General features: G+C 30.2%; 2 protein-coding genes across 2 annotated transcripts in view; one reads left to right on the top strand and one right to left on the bottom strand.

Moving 5' to 3' along the window:
• The window catches only part of LOC134710514 (glycogen phosphorylase, muscle form-like), a 28,571-nt gene extending 26,822 nt beyond the window's left edge, over positions 1-1,749 (bottom strand). The window contains exon 1 of the mRNA XM_063570885.1: positions 1,370-1,749. Within this exon, the coding sequence (XP_063426955.1) occupies positions 1,370-1,615 (246 nt within the window). The 5' untranslated portion in view covers positions 1,616-1,749. The remainder of the gene's footprint in view (positions 1-1,369) is intronic.
• A 369-nt stretch (positions 1,750-2,118) lies between these two features.
• On the top strand, positions 2,119-27,228 carry LOC134710510 (CCAAT/enhancer-binding protein zeta-like). Its single transcript, XM_063570881.1, has 28 exons — positions 2,119-2,254; positions 4,394-4,498; positions 4,865-4,917; positions 5,840-6,062; positions 6,829-6,940; positions 7,369-7,557; positions 7,886-7,953; positions 9,288-9,413; positions 11,187-11,232; positions 12,051-12,094; positions 12,623-12,707; positions 15,048-15,132; positions 15,449-15,545; positions 15,890-15,974; positions 16,357-16,471; positions 16,992-17,133; positions 17,636-17,764; positions 19,924-20,059; positions 21,681-21,817; positions 22,185-22,284; positions 22,732-22,867; positions 23,368-23,462; positions 23,859-23,919; positions 24,184-24,386; positions 24,900-24,975; positions 25,793-25,832; positions 26,052-26,136; positions 26,985-27,228. The coding sequence occupies exons 1-28, from the start codon at positions 2,180-2,182 to the stop codon at positions 27,092-27,094; spliced, it is 2,958 nt and encodes a 985-aa protein (XP_063426951.1). The 5' UTR covers positions 2,119-2,179; the 3' UTR covers positions 27,095-27,228.

Raw genomic sequence — 27,228 nt, 5'->3', positions numbered from 1 at the left:
AAGAATTTTTCAAGAAAACAAATTAGTTGCTAGATTGATCTCTCTGAAAATCAGCATCTTACAAGGGATGAAACGCATAAACAATACAGTATTCAGAAAAGGTGCTAAACAAAAGTCATTACATGTATTTCCCTTGAAGGATTTTTTTTTTTGCACAGTTAATTTTAAATCCCATATCCAAAACTAAAACAGGATACTATGACCAACATGTTTGTACTGTACCTTTTTATTGTTTCAATGCTAATATTTGAATATTTAAAGTTTTATTTGAAATCCAAACCATTTCCTCCAGCATGTCCAGGTCCTATCTACATGATATACTCTAACATTTGACAATTACTTATAAAGTTAATAGATATACATGTTTGAGATAATTTCATGCAGTACTACATGTCACAGTTATTTCCCTAAAACAAGTTTATAAACATGATCATGATGATTAATAAAATTATTGTCCATATCAGTTCAAAATTGCTACATCAATATGGACTATTCAAGCACACCCTTCATGTGTGTGTTTGACTTATTATTTTGACACACATAACTTTTTTAGGTTGTAAAAATTGTTCAGGACTTTTTGTAAATAATAAAAATGCTAGCACAACAAGCAATTCAAATGAGTAATCTGTGTTTAAAACGTTACCACAAATATCTTTGCAATATAGTTTGTGGGTTTTCTGTTAACATTTTGGCTTGATTTGCCATATAATTTCATTAACCTATTTGGTTTAATTTAAGAATTAAATTATTCAATTAGCAAAACAGTGAAATTTATATTTTACACCTCAGTAATCACACTGGTTCAAACTAGATTTTCATTAGTATAAACTCTTGCATTAAATTTACTCACTATATTATTTCGCTCTTTTTATTGGATATAAACTTTTCCTTTGTTGTTAATTGTTTATTTATACTATTGCAAAGTGTTTTCTTTACATTTTTGAATTTGATATTACGTTGAAATTACCCACCCTCCCTCCCTTGTTAAATTTTTTTTTTTTTTCCTTTTATAAATTCATAGTGGCGGATGTTTGCCAAAAAATTTGGTTTTATATCTATGTTTATGTATTTTCATTTGTGTATTTAATTATATATGATATATTGTATTTTGTAATATATTGAAAACATATTTATATCAGGCAATACAAATTATACCTATTGACTTCCTTTTATTTCACCCACTTGATAATTTCTATTAAAAATTTAAATGCAATAAAATCAAATCAATATTGCTGTGATCAAATTCCCCTATGTACAAAATCAAATGTCTCTTGTCTTCAGTTTTTTGCACCTTAAAAATTTGGCAATCCATTTGGGCCTATAATTTAAAATGGGTCACCAACCTTTTTTCACTTTAAATTAAACTTACCTTTGGGTCTTTTTCATAGTAATGTTGCTGTGTACGAATCCAGCGTCCTACTAAATGGTCCCTAATTGTGTGTGCAAGCGCTAAATAGTAATCTCTTGGTGTGGCAACATTCCTATCCTTCACTATAGTATAGTGGAGATGCCTATTGAATGCTTTCTTCAAATCTACAACATTTTCAACCGGTGCAATTCCTCTGATACTAATTTGCTTTCGTCTGTCATGGTCAGTCTGTGGTTTTGCAGCCATGATGATTTTGATCTACACCTTCAAACTACTGATCTGCAATATTCAGTTCCTAAATATCGAATAAATCACAGTAATGTCGACCTTCCCAAGGCCAGTTTCCTCGTCAAGGTTGACAACCGGAAGTAAATTACAGATTCAATTCGGGGATTAAGTAAAATCCGGAAATTTAGCTGTAACGTGTCTATTTATGTTTTTGGTAGCAAAGTATATTGATATCGTTTTCCAATTTGTTCATCGATTGTTGTTTTACATATAAAATAATCATTTTTTCAAAGTTCATTGTTTTTACCTTGCAACCTCAAACAGCACCCACTTAATTAAACTAACGATTTGTAGACTTAATTTATTTATCGTCAGAATAACCTTTAGTTTATTTCTTATCTAATGTGTGCCATATATTTATTGTTAAGATGATTACCAAAACACATGCCCAATTAAAAATACTGTCATGTTCATGAAATCTAGGTGTTCCAATCATTGAAGCGGACGTCATCGAAAGCACCAGATAAGTTGCTTGAAATTGTTTTATTATCTACACTTCACCATTGAGGCGTGGATGTCAACATGTCGAAAAAAGTTTCACGTGTTTCAAAAAAAGAGATTGATTTAGAGTTTATAGAAGCTCTTGGTGGTGAAAAGGTTAGGTTATTAATATAACAATGGAATCAGAATTCCTTACAGCGAAATATACGTATTTTTGTTAATGAAATTTTGTATGCATTTACATGATTTAGATCTCGTTGCAAAAATTGTTGAAAAAATATAGAAACATATAAACATTATACCATTTTCATAAATCCTGCTGTTAGTTTTCTTGTTTGAATTGTTCTGACATGCATGTTCATGTTTATCATTTCCTAGTCTTTTACAACTGTCTCTGTCATATAATATTTGCTCATTGTTGAAGGCCATCCATTGACCTACATGTTCTATTTCAGTTGGTCTCTTGCTGAGTGTGGTCTCATTGTCAATCACAGCACATATTTTTTTTATAAGTTGATTCAGAAAGCAGAAACAAATCAACCAGCCTCTATAAACTTGTACATGTAGTCTAAAGAACAATGTTTTGATAGTCAACCATGTCAACATAATTAAATTAAGAAGAGAAACAGGGAATGTGTCAAAGAGGCAAAACCCTGGCAAAAGAACAGCCAAAGGCCACCAATGGGTTTTCACCATTGTGAGAAAAATCCATTCATGTGAACCTCCCAACGGGAGTCCAATAATCCCGTTTTCAGGGGTCTCCTCCCGTCCTCCAGTTGAGGAGAAAAAAATCCTGTGTATGAGAAATATTTCATGAATGAAAATTTTCAGCTTCCATTTTTTTAATTTCTTACTACAGTACAGGTGTAATTTACACATGTGTTAAATTTTACCTGTAAATCAAAGAAGATGTATAATTATATGGCTTCACTTGACAGCTTGGGTGTCAAACATACTGGTAATCAACGGTGCTTACCTCTGGCTAATGATCACTAATTGCCGTTGTGTGATAAAAACTTTGTGAATTAAATTTTTGAAATACATTTTGGTTACTTCCCTTTGATTTATCCTGTTATAAGTTATTTATCGTTCAAAAATGTAAATTGTAAAATAAATGAATTATATTTTAATCAAATAATCATAAAAGGATGGTAATTAAATGAATTTAAATGTTTTGGGACAAATAATATAAAATGAATTTACAATATATTGTAGGAATCTAGACTTCTTTTCAAAGATTAATTTGAAATTTATATAATAATTCTGACCTTTTAATTATTTGTTAAACATTTCCATATATATATATTTGTAATTAAATGCATATTTCTGCATGTTTTTGAACTGAATAAATCACTGTAACAGTTGAACAAATTGCCTGACCCAGACCTTTAGGTGTAGAAATGTCTATATAAATTTGGTCAGTAAAATTGGTTATCAGTCACTAAAACAAGCAAAATCTTAAACACAGAATCTCAAGTTTCTAGTAATATGACTTTTATAATGCTAAAAAAACATGCAATTTACTATTATTATTGTAAATTATTTTTTAATTAATTTATCATGACAAAAATATACATGTTTAGCATATTTCTTTCTTATTTGTTTATAATCATTTATATGCAAGCAATGAACAATCAATTATCAAACACAAAACAAAACAAGAAACAGAATATTCTCAATATTTTTATTTGATAATGTGTTATCATTCAAATAGAAAGGCAACAAGGGTACTAGGGTGTATAAACACATTACATTCTGATGTAAATGAAAGAAATTTTAAAAGACAATTTCTACATTGTATGGTCACATTTACGACAAAATTAATGTCGATAAAAAACCTCCTGATCTGAGTCCCAATCTCCTAACCAAAAAATTCCCAATCTCCTGATCTGAGTTTCACAGTCCATCACATGTGTAAAAATCCTCAGAGGCAAAATTCCGCTGGCCCCTAAACAAAAATGTGTAGTAGTTTAGAGAAAATGGACGTCACACTAAACATGCTAAACTCTGAAACAAATTAAATGAATTAAAATAAATGTTTCAGAGCTTAAAGAAGATTCCTTGATAAAAATCTTCAAAACTGTCTCAGGTACATATTACACATGTTACATACATGTATATATGTTTTTCACTTAGGTTTCACTTAATATGCAATATGATTATTTCCCCTTGAATTTCTTAGTTATTATTGATAAGAAGTTTTAACACTTGCCGTTTAGTCAATCTATGTTCTTTATCATTGTTAATAATTTTATATTTCATAGCCATGATAGATTGAATGTTTCTCTGTTTTAGGGTGATCTTGATTTGCTAGAGGATTTAGATGATGATGAAGATGAAAATGAAGACCTTGATGACTTTGATGTTGATATGGATGCTGATCCAATCAAGAGAGATGAGGTAAAATTTAGAGCCACATGTAATTAATATGATAGTCCCTATCACATTCTGAATTTCTGATTCAATCAATTCAAGTAGGCTAAGGAAAAAATATTTACCTAATTTTTGTACATGCACCTGTTATTGATTTTAGTAGTGCTAGATCTAGATATCTGTTAAGTCTTTCTCTGCACTTGGAATATGTTACACAATGAGATTTGTGAGTGTTAATGCTATAGTATATATCACATGTGCTCAAACATTTCTAATTTTGTTATGTTTAATATTTTTAAATTAAGTTCTGATTTTTTATCAACTTTATATTAGGACACTTTAGACATTTTTTATAATATATATATATACATGTATGATTGGGATTTTTTACAGCTGAAAGATTTTATCAAACAGTTAGGAATAAAGGAGCACCGTGATGGCGAGGGGTAAGAAAGATACATGTATTTAACACAGCATTATTTTATTTTGTAAATATCAGTAACTATTCAAATATTGGAAGAGAACATAAGATATGGTGTATCTTTCCGTTACACAAAAACAGTACATGCACTGCAAAAAAAAACACTTAAAAATTAAAGCAAAGAAACAGCACTTTTATTGTTGTGTTTCATCTCCAAAGTCACAGCGAGGCATTCAACACTTGTATAAATTAAATCTTTAAACAATGGCTACTGAACACAAAAATTGGTTAATATGGTAAATGCAGGCATTCTTGAAAAGATGTCTTCCAAGTATGTTTTTGGCTATTTTGGTTGTGTTCGTAAAGAAACAAAGAGTTTTTTGGGGGTTTGAGCAAACAAAATTTATTCCTTTTTGACTGCTTTGATGAATAGATATCATGCAGGATAAATTTATTCTAAAGAATATTTAGCAGAAATAAATCTTAATGTAACTACCATAGTGGAATGAACAAATTTAAAGTCTATCCACATTTAGTAATTTCTACAAATGAAAAAGATTCATAAATTACTTTTTTGGCCAAATAAAGCCAAACTATTACGCAGGTTATACTAGAAATAATGTTTGTTCATTAGATACTTTGTCACAATTCCCTAATTGCGGATTATCAATTTTATAAGAATTTGATTTGACAAAAAGTTTGTGCAATGTAGCATGATATTTTTTTTAACTGCTTGCTCAACATGGGAAGGAGGTGACGTTGCCCCTAAATGTAAGAATGATGTTCATTGAAACCAAAGTTTTAAAGGAAATGCCACTAAGTCTAAAGTGGTTTATTTACAAGTATTGATAATTTTTTGCCACCTTATGGTGATTCTTAGTTGACTTGTTTGTTCATTAAACTTTTTCCATAATGAATGACATATATCAAAATGACATGGCTTCCAGGAAAAAAGAAAAGAAGAAAAAGCTGTTAGTTATGAAACCAGAAGAAGAAGAAGAAGTTAAACCTGAAAAATCAAGTAAAAAGAAGAAAAAGGAAAAAATCCAACATGATGAAGTGTCGAGTACCACAGCAAGAGTCACCTTTGATTTCTCTGCACACATTAAAAATAACAAACCTAGAGCTTACTTAGTGGTAAAATCTGGTCAAAACTGGATGGATATTCAGGTGTGTAAATTATACTTGCTCAAATGTACAATTGTAACATGTCTATTGCTTTCTAGTGATAAATATACACCACAGGGACCATATCTCTTATATTCATAACAACAGGAAATTATTGCAAGCTCAGTCCATCTGATTTTGTCAATTCCCTTTTGTTGTGTGAATGCAATTTTATGAAGAGATATTTTAGAATATTTCCAAAGTAAAAACCAAAATTGCACAATTTAAAGCAACAGTTAACAAGCTGTTTCAACTGAGTAATACTGATATCATGATGTTTACAAATAGACATAGTAAGATGTGGTATGAGTGCTTATGAGACAACTCTCTATCCAAGTCATTTTTAAAAGTAAACCATTATAGGTCAAGGTACGCTCTTCAACACGAGCCCAAAAAATTAACTAGTGTAAACCATTCAAACGGGGAAAACCAACAGTCTTAATCATGTTAATGTTTTTTAAAATAGCTCATGGTAAATTTTAATATCCAGCAACTAGAAAACATATATATATATATTTCTATGAGTTTGAGTATAAGGAAACTTTGATACCATTATCAGATAGAGCTTTTAACTGCTACGTAACCCTTGTTCCGCAAAAGTAAAAGTTTGCCTTTAAAATTTTGTTTGTGATATTTAAATACAGCATTTCACATTATCTTTATAGTTAATCTCTCGATTGTGTCTTTGTTCAACAACTGCAATTAATAATACACACAAAAAATTCTGAATTTAGCCAGTCTAATTACAATGTAAAATTTGTTGTTGCAGGCACCTGATGATAAAGTTAGGATGAAACAAGACCATAGCCGAGAGTTAGAACAACAAATGGAGAACTTTGCTTCTAAGTTATTGCAGGATGAAGTGGTAGTTTATAACAAACGTCAGTATTTACTGTAACTCCTAGTCTCAAATGAGTACAATGAAAGGATACTTAAAATACATTTCAACCTTTTAATATGAATCTCAAATTGTATGCTGGAAGGAAATATGTTTGATCAAATTTGTGTAATTTAACAATTTTACCAATTTACTATCGCTTTAATGCTGAATAACAAAAGATATTAAAAAAAAACACTCACAGTGTGTAGTATGTGAGTGTGCTTACAATGGGTCTTTAAATTGAAATGTAATTGATTAAATATAGGTTAGATATTAAAGAATACACCATCTATTCTGATCATCAGCAAATCACCACATAAGCATTTTAATCTTTGATGTCTCTCCAAATTCTGAAGACTTAAAAAGTTAACACCTTTGTTTAAAGTATCTTATATGAAAAATTATTTGTTTTACACATTTGACTTGCAGAACGTGAAGCCAGTAAAAAGTCAGATGTTGGCTGGATTAAAACAGTTTTGTCATCTGGAACTCTTGGAGATAAAATAGCAGCTCTTACACTGTTGGTTCAGGAATCACCCATACAGAATTTAACAAGTCTAGAATCATTGATAAACATGACAAAGAAAAAGGGAAAGAGAGAATGCATGATGGCTGCAGGTATGTTAGTTATTGCATTTATGATGATTTAACATCACCATCACAACATATTTCTTTCACAGAAGTGATTACCAATTTACATATTTCCATTTTCATATGTTTAGGTTTTTTTTGTGCCTCAGCCATTTAGTAGCATTGGCAGTTGGGGTTACCCTTGTTTTTCATGTGTCCATCCCAAAACATGTGTTGTTCAGACCTGTTTTATGCCTGTAATTTTTGAGATATCTTCACACTTTTGGGTTTCTTACACACTCTATTGACATGAGTTTTAAACTACTGAACAGTTTATTCTACTTACTGGAGAAAAATTGTTCTCTTTATTTTTCAGATACCACGAAAGAGCTGTTTCTAACATATCTGCTACCAAACGATAGGAAATTACTTACGTTTGACCAGGTAATTAATATTGATGAATAGTGAAAAATAGAAAGTGTGAACTGTTATCTTATCCATATACTTCATGATTTAGCTTCTCAAATTGTCTCATTGTTATCATTGCCATTTTACAGTACTTTGTGGATTTTTTTATTTTTTTTTATTATGTCCCCACTATTCAGTGGCTGGGGTATATTGTGGTGAGCCCTTTATTTGAAATTCAAACAGTTGCCTCAGTTTTTATGCCCCATTTATGCATTTATGGGCATTATGTCATCTCATCTGTTCGTCCAGTCATTCGTCTGTTCGTCCAGTCGTTTGTCTGTCAGGTTAAAGTTTTTGGTTGAGGTAGTTTTTGATGAAGTTGAAGTCCAATCAATTTGAGTATACATGTTCCTTATGATATGATATTTCTAATTTTAATGCCAAGTAAGAGTTCTGACCCAAATTTCACGGTCCACTGAACACAGAAAATGATAGTTTGATTTGGGCATCCGTGTACTATGGACACATTCTTGTTTGCAATATGCCTGTAGATGTTGGATTCACTAGTATATTATGTAAGCAAATAAATGAGTTCATGTTTCATTTCATATTTATACAAAATGAATTACCTATGTTTTCATGGAATTACATAGTGTTTTCATCATTCTGCAGAAGACAACTTTTGTTTTGTTTAAACATATTACATTTTCTGTAATGAATTGTGAATAAAATATTCTAGTCTATACTGGCTGAATTTTTGGCAACAAAGACATGAAACAAGTTTTACTATGACCTCAACAGATCTAACAATCTTTTTATCTAAAATGTTATGTAGTCATAAACAGTGGTTTGTTAATTTAGGAATATGGTAGAATAATACAGTATTAGGGCTGTTCCATTAAACCATACACAGTACCCAGTGAAGGCACTTTCAAAACGGGGTATCATCACAATTTATAATTTAACTTATATTTCCACTATGCAGGAACATAGATGACACCCACCAATAGTTATGATTCTTGGGTCACATGCATGTTTTTATAGAACATCCCTGATTCAAATATTATTAAAGCACTGGGTAATTTCCACTTACTGTGAAATCATTAATATATGTTGGATTTGTGGGTTCAAAGGAACCATGAATTCAAATGTTCAACAAATAACAAATTTTCTAAAGGAATGTATGCAATCTTTTTTAGTACAACGAAATTAAATATCCAAGAAAACTGCAACTTTTCTTAAAATCATGAAAACTGGTACCCACAAAAATAAATGAATTCACAGTATGCCTAACTTCCTTAAAAATACTGAAGAATTAGTAAATACAGTTTAAACAAAATAATACATATTAAGATATCTTTCCATTTCAGAATCCCTTATCCAGTTTAGGAAAGCTGTCAGGTGGGAACAAAGACACCATTGACAAATATTTGATGGTGTGGTACTTTGAATCTAAACTAAAAGAACATTATTCTAAATTTGTCAATGCTATAGAGGTAATTTTTGGGATACGATTGCTTTCAAGCAATCTGTAGACTTTTACCATTGGCTCAGAGCAATGCCCTCAGGTCAACCGTTTTATTCTAAACACTAAGGAACATCACTGATTCTTATGATTGTCTTGCTTTTGAAGGTATAAACAAACAAAGGGATTGAACTTAAACATCTTTCTAAAATGTTCTTTTCATAATCTTCATGTTTGATAATTCCCTTGACTTATATGCATGTTTTAAACAACACGGAACATCAGAATTAAGCAGTATTTATATTTAGTGTTTCTATTAATTTAGAAACACGTCGGAGGGAATTCCCCAGTTTTGATAAAAATGCGAGAGTTCTCTAAGTTCCGATAAATCTATTTCTGTCTTATAAGAACTGAAGTGGAGTTTTTCTTATTTGTTACCGTTATAATATACTGATATTTGAGATTGTACTTCCATAAAGAAATAGAGAACCATCTAGGTCGTTTAATAAACATTTTTAATACGTTCTTGTTCCAGGGTTTGTTTTGGTAATTATGCGCATGCGTATAGTTTTCTTGACTTGAAGAGGTATTAGATCGAATGGTTTCTCTGGATTCCCTACTCAATTAATTAATTTATAACTCATGGGATCTTTTTCTATGTATGTCTGCTATTGAGGGTTATTGTTGTTGCATAATTTTAAATCATATGCATCATTTGAATTAAAATAAATGTAGTCCACATAGTCAAATTGTAACGAGAACACCCCTTCAGGTGAAATGGAGTCTTCCATATTATCGTTTCTAGTTGTCTCCCTTCCGTAAGTAACTTCCATGAATTCTGAATCAAAACAACACGTTGAGTATTAGCTTGTTCTGTCGATAAACGTCATATTATATTAAAAACAATCGCAATTTAAATGTACGGAAAGGAGTCATGATCACTGACCCAAAGGAAATTAAATATTTAAAGAGTTAGGAATAGGGTTCCTCCTAGAATTAACGTAGGAAAAAGGTGAGTAGTTACAAAGTGAAATACCTTCTCTCACTCTGAGTCTGAGTGACTGTTGTGGAAAGTAAACTTGGAATTGATAGTACAAATATAAAACACAATAGGCCTAAGTACATTGTTCATACACTTTTATCCGAGATTGGCTATTTTGTAACTATTCAGATTACGTAAATTACATTTTACATGTGCAGTTGACATAGTTTTGAAAATAATATTATCCAGCTGCATATATACATGTGTCAATGAAACCATGGCAATAGTATCCCTTAGGACAATCTGCTCTTTGATTAAAGTAAAGTATTTACCGTTAAGCATGATAAACTTTTACCTCCGACTGTATAGTGGGTTATTTTGGTAGGGTGATATTTTTGCTTATTTTCGCGGGTAGAACAAAATTGCCAAAAAAAATACTCCGAGTAAAATTGCACATGTAAATGTATTGATAAAAGTTTTGAATCTCCTAGAATGATAACCGCCAAAATAACCCTCTATACAGTATTATTAGACTTCTTGTGGCAATGAATCATCATTAAGCAAGCAATAGCTCACAGTAGGATTCTGTTATATTTTAGTGGGAGGGGTAATCTGCCTTCCAGGTGGAAAATAAGAAATGCATTCAATCAAAAGAATAAAAAAATATAAATGGAGGTAAAAAGTAACTTCCTGTCATACAAGAAATGCTCACTGTATTTTGTGGGTGTAAAAAAACTTGTACACAGGTATTTTATACCAATGATTGTGCTATATATCAAACTTTAGCATAAAATTTGCATTCTCTTCCATTTCTACTTTCAGTTGATGTCACATGATACACTTTTACCAACAAAACAAAAAGCTTTGGGTAAGAAAAACTCTGTTTGTATGATAATTCATGTACAAAATATATAATACCAGTCTTAAATTGAACCGCACATGTTCTTGAATAACTTTGAGTACATTGAAGTCCATACCATGAATCCACAGTTTTTATACCCCCCCCCCCCCCCCCCCCCCCTTTAAAAAAAAAGGGGGTGTATACTGTTTTACCTCTGTCTGTCCTTCCGTCAGTCAGTCTGGCCGTCCCATGAATATTTTTCGTCGCATTTTTCTCAGGGACTACAATACAAGGATTTCTGAAATTTGGTTTCAGGATTTATATAAGTCAGCTATACTGTGTGATGCGTTTTCAGATTCATCACTCGAAAACTTCCTGTTTACCGAACACTTATATATTTTTACACTATTATAATATTATCCACTTGCAGCGAGGGTATCATCAGTGAGCAGTAGATCGCAGTTTCACATGTTTTCTACTCTGCAAAATTCATATTTTAGTTTAGTATAGAAGCCATTATTAAAGATGTTATTTTGGCATTTAGATGTATTTTGTGGTAGTCTGTTGTTGTATTGTTATCTCATTGAAGACCATGATAAATTTTCTTTTATTTGTAAATATTTTTATTATATCTGACAGTTTTTACAATCAGATATTGAAGGCTGTACGGTGACCTATAGTTGTTTTAAATGTCTGTGTCATTTTGGTCTTTTGTGGATAGTTGTCTCATTGGCAATCATATTATATCTTCTTTTTATATAGTAATAAAAAAGTGGTTGAAAATAATTCAGATACAACACTTACAAATATGTAACTCTCATTTGATTATCTCTGTTTGTTTTTAGGGATAATATTTGACCTGTTGGTAGGAAGACCAGAGCAGGAAAAGGTAAGTATGAAAAATTATTGCTAAAAATTTAACAGGGTTGTAATCCCAATAATTTTAACTCACATTTTTGATTGTTTTAAATGAATGAAGAAGGATTTTTCTTAGTATAGCAAAAACAAAAAATGAAATTTGGTTCAAAATGACATAATCACAATGATAAATGCAATTACAGTAAACACCCATTTGTGTTTGCTTGGTAAAATGCTAGTTGTGAGAAATGTTTTGATAAAACATAACTTTATTGAACCAGAACTTTAATGGAAAATTACTGTTAATACATACCATTGCTATCTGAACTATATGGGTCTTCAGTGTTGATACTTTTAAAAATATGTGAAACATAGGAACCTCTACATTGGGAGGGCTCTTCTTGATTACACTTGGTGTTAATTTGAAATTTTGAATAATAAAAAATGTATAAAAGTATTAAATCATCAGCTTTGATTGAAAGGGAGACAATTGTTTTTGATAATATAAAAACTTTATTAACTGAGAATAACAGATGATCTTCTGCTCTTTATATTTCAGGTTTTGCTGAACTTGCTAGTAAATAAAGTTGGTGATCCTAATTATAAACTGGCTTCTAAGACTGCATACTTATTAAGGAGATTGGGTAGGTTTGGTATAAAAACTGTACTACTACTGTGTGATTTTGGGAATGATAAAGTGATAATAGAAAGTCTTTTGAACACAGTTAAAGTTAGAGATACTGTTAGACCAAAATTTGGTTTAGACTTTTAATTTGAGACAGAATTTTTTTTTTTAGTTTCATCCTTGTATTAAACACTGATAAAGGCCCAATACAACTGTCGCAGGAAAAATGGGACACCATATAATATCGACTTGGGATGAGGGATAAATCACCATAAACCCATAAACTTGTCGTTGTAATGCGTGTGGGCCATTTCTGCATTTAATGAGTCGTCCAATATATAAATACTTTATTATATATAAATCTGCAAGTATACAAATTGTAAACCAAGTTTACAATTATGTTCCAATTAATATGAACAATATATATACTGAAATATTTGCATGCAACGGAGCTTTATTCTGACCTTAACTTATATACCAAAATGCGGCTTTCAAGCCATACTGAATTCTATATATGAAATACTAAAATAACTTTACTTTAATTGAAACATTTTAAACATTGCTAAAAGAATAAATAAATTTACAAGTACCTGCAGCGTAGACATTAGTCTGCCGCCTCCCTGATTGTAATAATGACCAGTGACTAACTTTAAAAGTGAAATTGTATTAATATATATATGGTTAGTATTGCCGCGCTTTGAGCTCATGCATAACTCATGCTATTTAAATATAAATATATATCATTTAAATAATAATAAGAATCGCTTTAACTTTCTATTGTACTAATTTAAATATTGAGTACGTAAAGCAAAGCATAGCGTATAAAGCTATAGTCTATTTCAAAATATGCAGCGCAAAACTATTGTCGTCAATCGCCAAGAAACATGATGATATGAAATATGAATATGATATGAATGGAAAACATATAGCACGGAAAACACAATTAATATGAAATGCATAATAATGAACCAAAATGGAAAAATATATCCGGTGACATACACCCCCTCCTACAAAAAGTTTCGTTCGAAACTATATCGAAACCAATATATCAAACCTTATACAATAATATATGACACTTTTGAAATTTGGGCATTCTAGATAGGCATGCGGCAAACGCCTCTATACCATATAGCAATGACCAAAATTCAAGACACTCAATAGGATTCACAAACAAATAACAACAAAAAAACAACAAAAAAAATATCAAAAAGTTAAATAAAATTTAAAAAATCTTCCCTCATTGCTTTGAATTGCCCTTGACAAACGATCAATCCAAATTCTTGCCAAATCAAATGTAGGATGTACCCCATCCACTAATCTGTTATACAAATATCTAAATTTTCCACTCTTACATTTATTATGTACAGGAGAATGAAAAAATGGAGTTATAACATGATTTGTTTGATTAAATTCTGTAATAAAATTATTTACATCCTGTATAATGGAGTTAAGTTCTAGCTGCATCCTATCGTATGCATTCTCATACTTTAAATGACTTGTTTTTCCAATAGACAATCTATGTAAATTCCAAAGACAGAAACTCATAGTTGTAATAGTAGCAAAAACTACCTTACAATTTATACTTTTCAATTTAGTTTCTGTATTTACTATAGTATTCTTTAGTCTCAATGCATGTTCAAAACAACTATTGTCAGTTCTTTTAAGAAATGATTCCTCATAATTTGATCTACGATTCCTTTCTAAAGAACAAATATCCGGTATTCCAGCTATGAAATACACGATTTTCAGACCGTCTATATCTTTAAGATCATCATATGCATATTTGCACAAAGTTTCCAATTTTCCTCCAGGCACTTCACGTGACGCTTTACAACGAACTTTGCCTTCTAGAACTTTTCCTCTACTAGACGTGTAAATATATGTATGCTGATTCATTTCTGTGAAACAAACAAAAATGAAACTAAATAGAAATAAAACTAAATTCCAAATATCAATACACAATATTCAAAAGTTAAATCATTAAAACTTGATTTACAATTTGTATACTTGCAGATTTATATATAATAAAGTATTTATATATTGGACGACTCATTAAATGCAGAAATGGCCCACACGCATTACAACGACAAGTTTATGGGTTTATGGTGATTTATCCCTCATCCCAAGTCGATATTATATGGTGTCCCATTTTTCCTGCGACAATGGAGGTTCCACTGTCATCTAACTTTGTTAAATAGTTGGTGTGTGAGCTGTCCAAAAATTTACACACACACACACATCCACATATTTTGTTCTTTGGAATATTCCTTAAGAAAAATGAAATTAAATCTCACATGTTTAAATATTGATATATTTTTTATCATTATGATCATGACAAGAAAATGATTCTAATTTTTAGTGGAGAAACACCCCAACATGAAGAGTGTGGTAGTTGATGAAGTAGAGAGACTATTGTACAGACCTAATATATCATCTAAAGCACAGTAAGTGTTCACAGACTTTTTTGGTTATTTTATCCCAAAAAAATCTTGATATAAAATATTCTTTGAAAAAAAAGTTTTATAAATACCAAGACTAGAATTGATATTGAAAATGGGTAATTGTAACTCCAGGAATACCTGGATTGTTTTTCCTTTTAAAGAAGTAAAGTTTTTATTTACAATATAGTGGTTTCAATCAACCCTATGATAGCCAAATTTTATCATTATTTAATTAGAACCACAGAGATTTTAAAATTGTTTGAATAGGAATGTACATGGTCAGTGCCAGCACTCAAAGTTTTTATTATTTTTAATTAAGGTACTACAGCATTTGTTTTCTGAATCAGCTAATGTTATCTAGAGAAGACAAACTCTTGGCTGCCAAGCTTGTAACTGTTTATTTCTCATTTTTCAAGGTAAGATATTATGAGTTGATAGTTGTGTTTTTTGTATGTATTTAGCTGAAGATGTTCAGAAAATTTTGATAAGTTTTTGTCACTTTGCTTAAAAAAAACTTGAAACTGAGTACACATGTTCCCTATGATATGATTTGTCTAATTGTAATGCCAAATTAGATTGTTTAACCCATTTTCATGGTCCACTGAACATAGAAAATGATAGTGTGAGTGGGGCATCTTTGTACTGGGGACACATTCTTGTTTATTCTGTAATGATTGATTTTTGTTAGTGGAATTTTATTTTAATTGCTTAATCATGATATGTGAAGACAAACTGCATTCATGACAATTTGTATTTTCAGTCATTTGTAAAGAAAGGAGAGGTAGACAGTAAGATGATGAGTGCATTGCTTACAGGTGTCAATAGATCATATCCTTATGCTGCAGGTAAACAAATTACACTTCTTTAAGCATCAACCAAACTGGACTCACACTAAGCTTTCATTCAGCAAATACTTGAAACATATATAAGTGTACAAAGGGTTTAGAGGTTACATGGTCTTCAATATGTTTAGAACATCTAATTGTAGAGCCCTGTGATATCTTGCTTCTGTTGTTTGTAAAAATGGGAAGGCTAATTAAATCTTTGAGATGAAATTAATGTCTTCCAAGAATTTTAGATAAATTCATTACTATCACAAAATAAAAGCATAACAAAATAATATTTATCACTTGCTAATTCATTTTACAATTTATTAAATTTGAATCAATTCAAGCATTCTGAAATTCAGATATTATCATTTAGTTGTGTTTTGATTTCTATTAACAGTTGATCCAGAATACTTAAGTGAACAGTTGCATAACATTTACAAGCTTGTCCATGTGGTCAACTTTAACACCAGTTTGCAGGCTTTGATGTTACTGTATCAAGTTATGGATTCAAGGTGAGTACAATGTTGACCTTAATGGATTTTGTGGTTAGAGTTGATAAATGAATTTGGGGGTTCAGCAGAATGCATATTTCCTAGAGGCTTGTATTATTTTTATATTTGAAATGTAAAATAAGGCTAGAAAGTCAAATTAAGTTAATATAGTCAATGATTACAAAAACTAGCATCCATCATCTGCATGTTTTTTTGTAATTAGAATAAGTAAAACTCTCAATATGAAAGAGAGGCAGAATATATTCAAACTCATAAGTGGAAAACAAACTGACAATGCCATGGCTAAATAACCAAAAAAATGAAGTAAAGAAAAACAACAGTACATAAAATGAAGACTTAGCAATATGATTGTTGAAAACCAAATCCGGACTCCTAGCTGACAAGGTTTTTTTAAGTCTTATGGTGTTTTTTTTCAGTCATTGGTTTAGATTCCCATGTTAAGTTTTGTTGCATGCCATATTGATTTATTCCCCACAATTTCATGGTTTTCTGTAAAATGTTTTTTTTTTTTATTTTCCAGTGAAACAGTATCTGATAGATATTACACAGCATTATATAAGAAGATGTCTGATCCAGAATTAAAGTCTTCATCAAAACAATCTATGTTTCTAAACTTACTGTTTAAAAGTATTAAAAAGGATACAGTGGATAGGAGAACAAAGGTAAAAGTAGAAACTGTTTTGTATTGTGGAATGTCTTCATTTTTTACAAATTAAGTTATTCACTTTTACAAAGCCAAACATCAAAATATATGTTTATGTCATTTATGAGCCAAATCATATAAAATGAAAAATATTGTCTAAATGGCAGGTTGGAACTTTTGAAATCTCTTATATAAAGAAAAAAGAAAAAAGATCTTGACTTTGTGGCATCATGTCTGTTTTAAGTAATAATCTCATTTGCATAATGCCCTTAAAATCACAAATATGTTATAGAAAAATTATGTTGTTTGAAATAGTGTAAATTAACCTCATCTTTTATTTTAATTTTATGTAAGCTTTTAGATACAAAAATGACCTTCAACAATATTTTTACCCTTTAATTAGAATTATTAAAATAGAAATGCTATCATTTTTATTGATCTTTTGTGTCAATAAGTATACAACCCATGGAGTATTGAAATTACATATAATATTTATTTTATTTTTTTGCTTTATTTTGTAGGCTTTTATTAAGAGACTATTACAAATATGCTCCAGTCAACCTGCCCAGTTTGTATGTGGTGCTCTAGTATTGTTGGGAGAACTTGTCAAATTAAAACCATCTGTTATTGTTGGCAAGCATATGGTTGAGGTATAATAATTTCTGCTAGTCTTTGTCCAATGTTGTATAAAACAAACCACAAAAAAACATATGTAAGCGTTAGTTTTATGCCAGATTTCTATATGTTTTATTCAAAAACAAAACAATTACAATGTAAGTATTCAAATATTGAGTTAAAATTGGAAACTTAAGCATGGGCGCACAAAATATAAAATTAAAGACATTGATCATATTATGGTCACTTGAAAAACACCGATATCACTCAGATTACATTTCTACCTTGACAGGTAAGTTTGTATTTAGCCTATGAAATACTTATTTAGCCTTGAGAATTGAAAGGTCAGTTTATCCCATTCATACAATAGAAGTTTACCTATGAGGGTCAAAATGGGGTTTACAGTATAGAGAATACATGTAATAGCAACACAAAATAGAGAAAATAGAAAATGAACAATAAATAATCTTGTAACAAAAAGACTATATAATAAAATCATTTTCATGAACATTTTACAGAATGAGAGTTATTTTCAAGACTATTAAACATGTTAAAAGGAAAATGCCATAAAAATTTAAAGAATACAGATATTAAAAAACCCATGCAGGTCCTCATGTCATTTACATTGTCAATATATAGGACACATCTAGTAAAACTGGTTTTAAACTAAACATCTGGTCAAACTGGTTTGGTATAACTGAATGTTTCTTGCCCTAGTTGTATATTTCACAGTGACCTTATGTGTTTGTGCTAAGAGTACATTGTAATGTCATATTTATTGATTTTCTGTTGGGACATGACCTAAATTGTAAACATAAAAAACAGTGGCTTGAGATTTCAACTGATATTAGTATAAGAAACAATGATAAATTAATATTTGGAATTTTATATCCTGGTTGATGATGTTTTTTTGGGACCAAGATGTTTCTTCATTCTAGTTTATATGATTATTTTAACCTTCAACATTGTTCAATGCACTTTTAAAATTTCAGGTCTCATTTAAAATATTTTGCAACTAAAATAATTTGTCAGATTTGGTGTAAACTAAAGACAAGACTTAGACAATATACGTATAGTGTCTTGAAATATGAAATTTATTTGTATGAGGCTTAGAAACGGGAAAATGCGAGGTTCTACCGAGCATTTTCCCGTTTCGTGCCGAACACAAATAAATTTCATATTTCTAGACACTATACGTATATTGTTTTTATACTGAAATCGAAAAAAAAAATGAAAAATGAAAAAAACATGTAACAAAAATTGTTAAAAAAAGTGTTTGGAATTTCCCTCTTGAGGTACCATTTTGGGGTATTTCCCTATGAGCGTAGTCCAGGTGGTAAGACATTGGCGTATTAAGGAATTAGAAAGGGAAAATTAACTTAAATAATAACATTTGATAAACATGATATATAAATAACCAATTTGAAGACATAAAAGTTTAAATTGAAAAAAGTTTGACCATTGTTACTTTACGTTGTCATGGTCGTGACGTGATGTTGATGAAATACGATAAGGAGGCGGGGCTTATAGGTCAGTTGGGGTCATTGACGTATAAAGCTAACGTTTATACGTATAGCTTTATCTGTACAGTAAACTAGCTGATTGCAGTATAAAGTGTAATAGATAACCTGCAAGCATAGTCTATTTCTATAACAGTCAAGCAGATAGTTTTTTTTTATATCTGAAAAAAACCTACCATGTAAAGAAATATGCAATTTAATATAACCTTATATAACCCCTAAAACTCAACATTAACAGATTTTTAAGAATTAAATCAAGATGCACAAAATTTTAAGTATTGGTCAGAATATAGGGTTCTTTTGTACTTTAACAATATCACAATAACAATAAAGTGACCTTAATTTTGGACAAGGTAAATGGCATGAAGCCAAATTTATCAACTTCTATTGTATGAATGGGAAACTGACCTTTCAATTCTCAAGGCTAAATAAGTATTTAAATTTTAATAGGCTAAATACAAACTTAGATGTGAAGGTAGAATTGTAATCTGAGTGATGCAGGTGTTATTCAACTCACCATAAAGTATTTTTTCTCAAATGCAGACATCAAAATGGTGCTATATTGTATATTGAACCAATGCAATGAAATTTATTTTATTTTCTTTTTCATATTGTAGATTGAAATTAATTACACAAAGTAGTTCAGAATTTGAATATTTTCACATTTTTTTTAGGAATCTGACGATGATGAAGATGAACACTTTACAGATCTCCCTGATCCTGACAGTGACAGTGGTACCAAAGAAACACAGTCACAAACAACAATAAAACAGAATCCATCATCTTGGGATCATAGATCTAAAGATAAAAGTAAGATTATTTGTAGAAAAAAGATAGATGAGAATGGTGCTAAATTCTGGAAAATATTGGAGAAAAAACTATATTAGAATTAGTATCTTCAATCCTGTTCAAAACAACAACAACATCTTCGTAAAACATTCAAGGAAATTCCTTTACCCAGTGGCATTACGGACCTGCAAATTTTATATGACTGCAAAAATTTTGCCGTCGTATATTGGTATCACGTCGTCAGCGTCATCCGAAGACAGATGGTTTCCGGATAATAACTTTAGTGATAGTTAATAAAAATCAATAAATTTTAATGTTTACACAAAAGGAGGCTTGGGATTGGTTTTGGGGTTATGGTCCCTCAGATTTGGGAATTAGGGGCCCAAAGGGCCCAAAACAAGCATTTATCTAGTGTCAGTACAAAAAGTTGTGTATAAGTATTTCAATTGTTCTGAAATTGTACCACAATGTTTAATACCATAAGTAGAAGGTTGGCATATATTTTGTTAATTAGGGGGCAAACAGTATAGGAATAAAGGGCCAAACATTGACCACAAACAAACATTTTTGTAGTTTCAAGAAAATAAATTGGAGTTATCTTTCTTTGTCCAGATTGGTTTTTGAATCACCTAAAACCAATACTTTATGAAATCTTTGAAAATTGGAGTTATCTTTCTATGTCTAGAATAGTAGTTGAATCAACTTTAATCATTGCTGTATACAAAATACAATGCAATATTCACTTAACTACCAACTGATAAATTAAAGCAGTCTTTACCATTTAGTGATTATAAGCACTTTGATTAAGCTCAATTTTTGGCAGCTTCACTTTTACAATTCTTGAATTATGTCCTTTTATAACATTTTATGCGAGGGGGAGGGTTATCATTTGTGTCCCTTTGGACACATTCCCCATTTTATTTTTCAGAAGTTACTATAAATTAATATTAATTTTAACCATGACTATGAAATTTTATATTTTAATATTTTATGATGTATTTAAATGAGTACTTATTGTTGCTAACTCCATTAGAAATTTGAATTGAGATCATTGTTTGAATAGGAGTTCATTAGACAACATTCATTCTGTGACAGAAACCTATGCTGTGTCAACTATTTAATCACAATCCAAAATCAGCTCTGTATCCAGCTTGAATGTTGTGTCCATACTAGCCCTAACTGTTCAGGGTTCGACCTCTGCAGTCGTATAAAGCTGCACCCTGTGGAGCATCTGGTTTATACTTAATATAAAGGTTATGTTTTCTACTATTTGTTTATCCGCCCATCCTGTATCAGGTTAAAAAATAAATGGTATTTTACCATATCAACTTGAAATATAGTACGCATTATTAATATGTTGTGAATTTTATTAATTTTATGTCAAATTAGGGTTTTTACCCCAATTTCAGAGTTCACTGAATCTGGAAATATAGCTCAAGCAAGACATGTCCTGTGAATCTTGTTTCAGAATATTTTTTCTGGAATATGTTGTACCAAACCATGAATGATTTTGTAATATCTATGACAATGGAGGGAACTAGATATGTGACTATCTAGTTAATTTCTTTGTCTTGTCATGACTTGATATGACTGTAATGCCAAGGAAAATTGTATACAAATCAATTTGCAATCTTATTTACAGATAAAAGTAGTCATTATGATCCCCAACACAGAAACCCACTATACTGTAATGCTGAGAACGAGTGTATTTGGGAACTGAAGCAGTTAAAGAATCACTTCCATCCAACTGTATCATTGTTTGCAGCTAAATTAGTCAAGGTTACTTATTAATCATTTTTCTAATAATACTGACAATTTACAGATTATCTCCCTTCTTGAAATCTGTTGACTGAAATACCGTATATTCAGATGATTATAAATGCAAAACACTTTGACTGGGCATTGTCGAATTTCCATTTTCTTAAATCAATTGTTTCAATGATAGAGTCCAATTATTAAATTTTGCAATGTTTACTAATTTATTATTTTATAAATGGAAATATAATTTCAAAATTTACAGTTTCAAGATAATTAACATTGCTGTTATTTTTATCTGTTAAAATTTATCCAAATATAGCCTCTTTTGTTTTTCATTAATTTTGGTTTAAATTTTATGTCTCTTTTCAAAATATGATAAATATTTCAGGGAGAACCAGTCACATATACTGGTAACCCATTAGAAGATTTCACAACTATCAGATTCCTTGACAGATTTGTTTATAAAAATCCAAAGAAAAGAGATGCATGTAAGTTATTTGTTATAAAATCATTAAATAGGAACAAACATATAGCTGAAGCTTAAAACATTAATGGATGCTGACTTCCAGCATAGGTAGATATTAAGATGGCCTCTGAGTTTTGAATTTCAGTGCAAATACTATAAATTAAAAGACAGAAAATATACTTTTACAAAAATGATTCAAAACACATGTATCAACTTCACTTTATTTGGCCTTTTTAACTTTTTTTATTTGAGCATCACTGATGAGAAATATCTAAAAAAAAAACATGTACACAATTTTAATCCTGGTATCTTCAATGAGTTTAATAAAATCAAAGTTACTGAGTTTCTGATTCTTGTCTTGATAGGGACAATTTAATGTGACAGAATTGACATTTTATTGCTGTTAATCTTAACATTTTCTTTAACAGCACAACATTATATTTTATGAATAAGATGTTATATATTTTAGTGCCTGAAGCTACCATGACCATAAAAAAACATAACAAAGCATCAGCTAAAGGCATCAAAAATATACCAGTGAACAGTGAGAAATATCTGGAGAACACAGAGGAGAGTATACCAGCAGAAGAGTTGTTCTACTACAGGTAAATGATGTACACTAGGAAATGGGACAGGGAAACAGTACATTAAAAGATTGGTACTAGAAGTAATTGAGGGATTATTCTTCTTTGTTTTAAATAATTCAGCAGCTACACCATTGTTTCATGCATGCTTCAATGTTATCACAAGAGAACACTTTCAAATCTTTGTACTTTCCCATAAATTTACTGTCACAAGGCTTATGTTATTACGTCACAATAAGAAACTATTGTTTGATGATTACTTGGTAGTACATGTGTAACTGAATCATTAAAAAATCATAGATTGGTGTATACATATGTCATGGATGATGTCATTCATTGTGAAATATAGGGTTTCAATTTAAAGTTGCTTGCATTTAACAGTCATTACAGCTTGTATTACAGGTACTTTTGTCAGCAGTTCTTTATATTTTTAAGGAGTTTCTTTATGTATCACACAGAAGGGAAGATAATCTTAAAAATTGCAGATAAATCTAACTGATGTTTTTATTTGTGTAATTCAGATACTTTTCACAGAAGGCAGCCAGGAAGAAGACAGATGATGATAACATGAGTGACACTGAGAGTGTTAGTGATGGAGAGTTTGATGCATATTTAGGTAAGTTGAAAATAATTTGTTTAAAGAATTGTTTATATTTTTAAAAACTAGTGCAATCTATTGAACAATTTAAGGATTCCTTACAAATGATTTAGTGGATTGGAAAATGTTTACTGTAAACTGGATTTTTTTTTTGCGCCGTCTTTATTTTTCGGTATATTAACACAATCTGATTTTGTTACATTTTGAATTTGAAATATCCCAGTGGCCTATATAAATATTTTCATAAATGCTTTAGAAAGTGACCAGCTTTACATGTAAACCTACAATTTCCTTTCTTTTCTTTCTTTCATACTAATTTATATGTTAACTGAAAATGCCAGTATACTGATTTAAGCAAATATTATTCTAAGTATGCTTTATGTATTAGATTATAGATTTGATTATTTATTTCAGATGATTATGAGAAGAATCTAGAACCTGGTCATTTTGATGAAGATGATTATGATTTTGCAAGGTAAACATTTAGATGTTAAAAAAAGAAACTTCTTAATATCATTTTATTTATTTGTTTAATTTTGGGGAGCTGTCTCATGGATATTCTAAAAGGTATATCATTGTAATGTTTAATGCATCTGGGTTTGAAAAATTATAAGCAAAATAAAAAAGAATTAAAAGGGCTAATGGAAAAAGCAATACACTGATGTTGGTTTCATATCTTTATTTATGTATAAGTATTGTTGGTTTTATTTATTATATAAAATTATATTTGTTTGAACAGTGAAGTGAAGAAGAAAATGAAAAAGAAAATAGCTGAAGATGAAGATGATGATTCTGATGATGAAGAAGAAGAATCTGAAGACGGAAAAGACTTTTCAGATGAGGAAGTAGATTTTGAGGGAGATGAAGATTTTGCAAATGCCTTTAAAGAGTATGACGAAGATATGATTGATGAAGAAAACATTGAATTTTCTGATGATGATGGTAAATAATTTTAAGTGTATTGCCTGAAATCTCATATTTAGGCCAAATCATCATTGTATGCTATTTATGCCAAAATATTGTATCATACGGGCATATACTCTGAGATAATCATCTTTGTTGTGAAAGATTTTGCTTAGAAACTTGTGCAAATGTGCTATTTTCATAGAAAATTTGAACACAGACGAGAAATAGTTGTTTTAGTGTGCTTCTTAATCAATAGGTATTTGAGGAGGTCTTTCCATACAGTTTTCTGTCTATCAGCTCTTTGTATTCTTACATTACCATTGAATGGATTTTATTGAAAATGACTATACATTGATGAACAAGTCATGAACAAGTGAGTGGAACACAGCCAATGAATGTGTGAGCTATGCCTATAGTTTTTTTAATGATATTCAAATAATAACACTTAAGTTTTCATGTACTGAAAAATTGATTAGAATAAAATGTAATAGGAAGATTTTTAATGAGGTATTTACATATGTTTACAATTGTTTATGGTTTTCCTTTTAGATGAACTGCCAGGTCCAAGTGTAGGGAAAAAGAAGAAACAAAAGAAAGATGACAAATCTTCATCCAAAAAGAAAAAGTATGTGAAACTTAACCTAAGGTTTCATTGTTTAAAAAAAATTACAGATTGCACAATAACAACAAAACTTAGTTATTTTAAGAGCGTAACACAATTGTTGCAGAACTTATCTTTCCTTAGGCCCTTTGCAAAGAAAAAGCTTTAACAAACAAATGTGGAAAAACTAAAAGTCTTCACAAGTACATGGCATACATTAGTATCAAAGGCGGGTATTAAGGTACTGTGAATTCATTTATAATCCATCCTTACTCATTTTTGGGATGGAGGCAAATTGTATTTTCGTGAATATTGTATTTTGTGTCTGCAAACAAGGCTATCCAGTATACAAAATATGTTCTTTGTTGTTCAAGTAAAACATATTATAATGTTGCATTGAAAGGAATTTAATGATGCTCATGTTCAGTATTGATATAAATAAATAAGAATGCATGCTGACTTTCTATGCTTTTTTCAAAAAAATCAGTCAATAACATTGATAGAAAAAAGTAAAATCACACTTGGTAACCTCGGCGACTTCCCAGCCGGTTAGTTCTTTGTATTATTTGTATTCATCATGCTCAAAGCTACGAAGTTCGAGATGCCCTCTTGAACTAATCCACCTTCAGTAAAGTATCTTCTAGGTAGAACATTCCTTGAAAATATATCTTTTATAATTTGTCACTAAATTGAAAGTGAACTTGATATGACAAATCATGCAAGTATGAGGTCTTATAAATAGGCTTTTTCATTGTTTGTGATTTAGATGTATAACTTATATGATCCTAAGAAATAAATTCTTACATTTTGATTTAATTAACAACATTTTTTATATTTTTAGGAAAGATGATGGCGGCGGTTTATTTGCTGCTGCAGAAGAGGTAAGCTTAATAAAATTTCTTTTTTTAAAAACAGAGAAAATGAAAAAAATTGAATAGTCACAAATCTTATATCATCTACTCTTAACAAGTTTTCCTAAGAAAGTTAATTTAAGTGAGATAAATGTATTCTCAGATTTAGATGCTGAAAAGGACTGTACAAATATTTTGAATTACAATGTTGTGATGCATATCTTTGATTTAATCGTTATTTTCTTTCAGTTTTCTCATTTAATGGATGATAATACAGATTTGACAGGTGGTTTGATGATTGGTACTGATGCTGTGTCAAATAAAGACAATGCTCGTACGTACATTTAAACATTGAAACCCACTTTAATGGTCATCTTTTAATGTTAAATGTTATCAATATAATTTTTAATTTTCACATCTTTCCTTGTTTTGAATAAGCTAAAGTTTTATTTAAAAACAAATTACAACCATGACAATTAGATGTATATATGCCAACAGAACCTTAATAGATATAAGAAGATGTGGTATGAGTATCAATGAGACAACTCTCCAACCAAGTCACAATTTATAAAGTAAACCCCTATAGGTCAAAGTACAGTCTTCAACATAGATCCTTGGCACTCAATTAGGAAAACCAACAGTCTAATCTATATGAAAAACGAGAAACACTTATGAAAGAACAACTACTGCAAATCAGATTAATACCTAATAAGATTAAGCACAAAATAATACAAGACCATTGGATATTTCTCAATATCTTTACATGTGTTTCTTTTCAGTCACATACATAATAGAATCTTATCTTGCAGATGCAATTATACTTTTAAGAATCATTATTATTTATACATCATAATGTAGGATACCAATTTGTGTAGATTAAATGTATTCAGGTTGACAATAAATTTAAATGTTCAACAATTTATAAATTTTCCGTTCAGTGTAGATGCAGACTTGGGCAAAACCACACAATCAAATATCCACAAAAGTTTTCCTCCATCCACAAAATTGATACCGCAGAAATAATTGAATCCACAATGCTTTGAAAACCATTTCTATACTGTATGCTTTTACTTAATTACTTAGAAGAATGTTCAATGTTACAAGTGGTCAGTTCTGCCATGTTTTCTGTTTATGTTAGACTCTGTTAAACAGGTTACACTGCTTTGCTTTGTCATATTCCAGATATTAAACAAATTAAATGGGAAGCAGACAGAGACAGGAAGATGAGACAAACAAGACCCATTAAACGACACAAGAAGCAGAAAACTGTTATGAAGAAAAGAAAAAGATGAAAAGTGTTCTGACATTAACAAAATTTTTCATTCATATGACTACTATAGTTTGAAAGAGAGCAGTTTCTTGTGAAATTTATTATCTGAAATTTTACTATTCACTTATCATAAATAAAAGAATCTGTTTAATTTAA

Source organism: Mytilus trossulus, chromosome 3 (assembly GCF_036588685.1).
Source record: "Mytilus trossulus isolate FHL-02 chromosome 3, PNRI_Mtr1.1.1.hap1, whole genome shotgun sequence".
In the NCBI taxonomy this organism is placed as follows: domain Eukaryota; kingdom Metazoa; phylum Mollusca; class Bivalvia; order Mytilida; family Mytilidae; genus Mytilus; species Mytilus trossulus.
The sequence above is the reverse complement of the archived record's forward strand: the minus strand, read 5'-3'. Positions and strand labels throughout refer to the sequence as shown.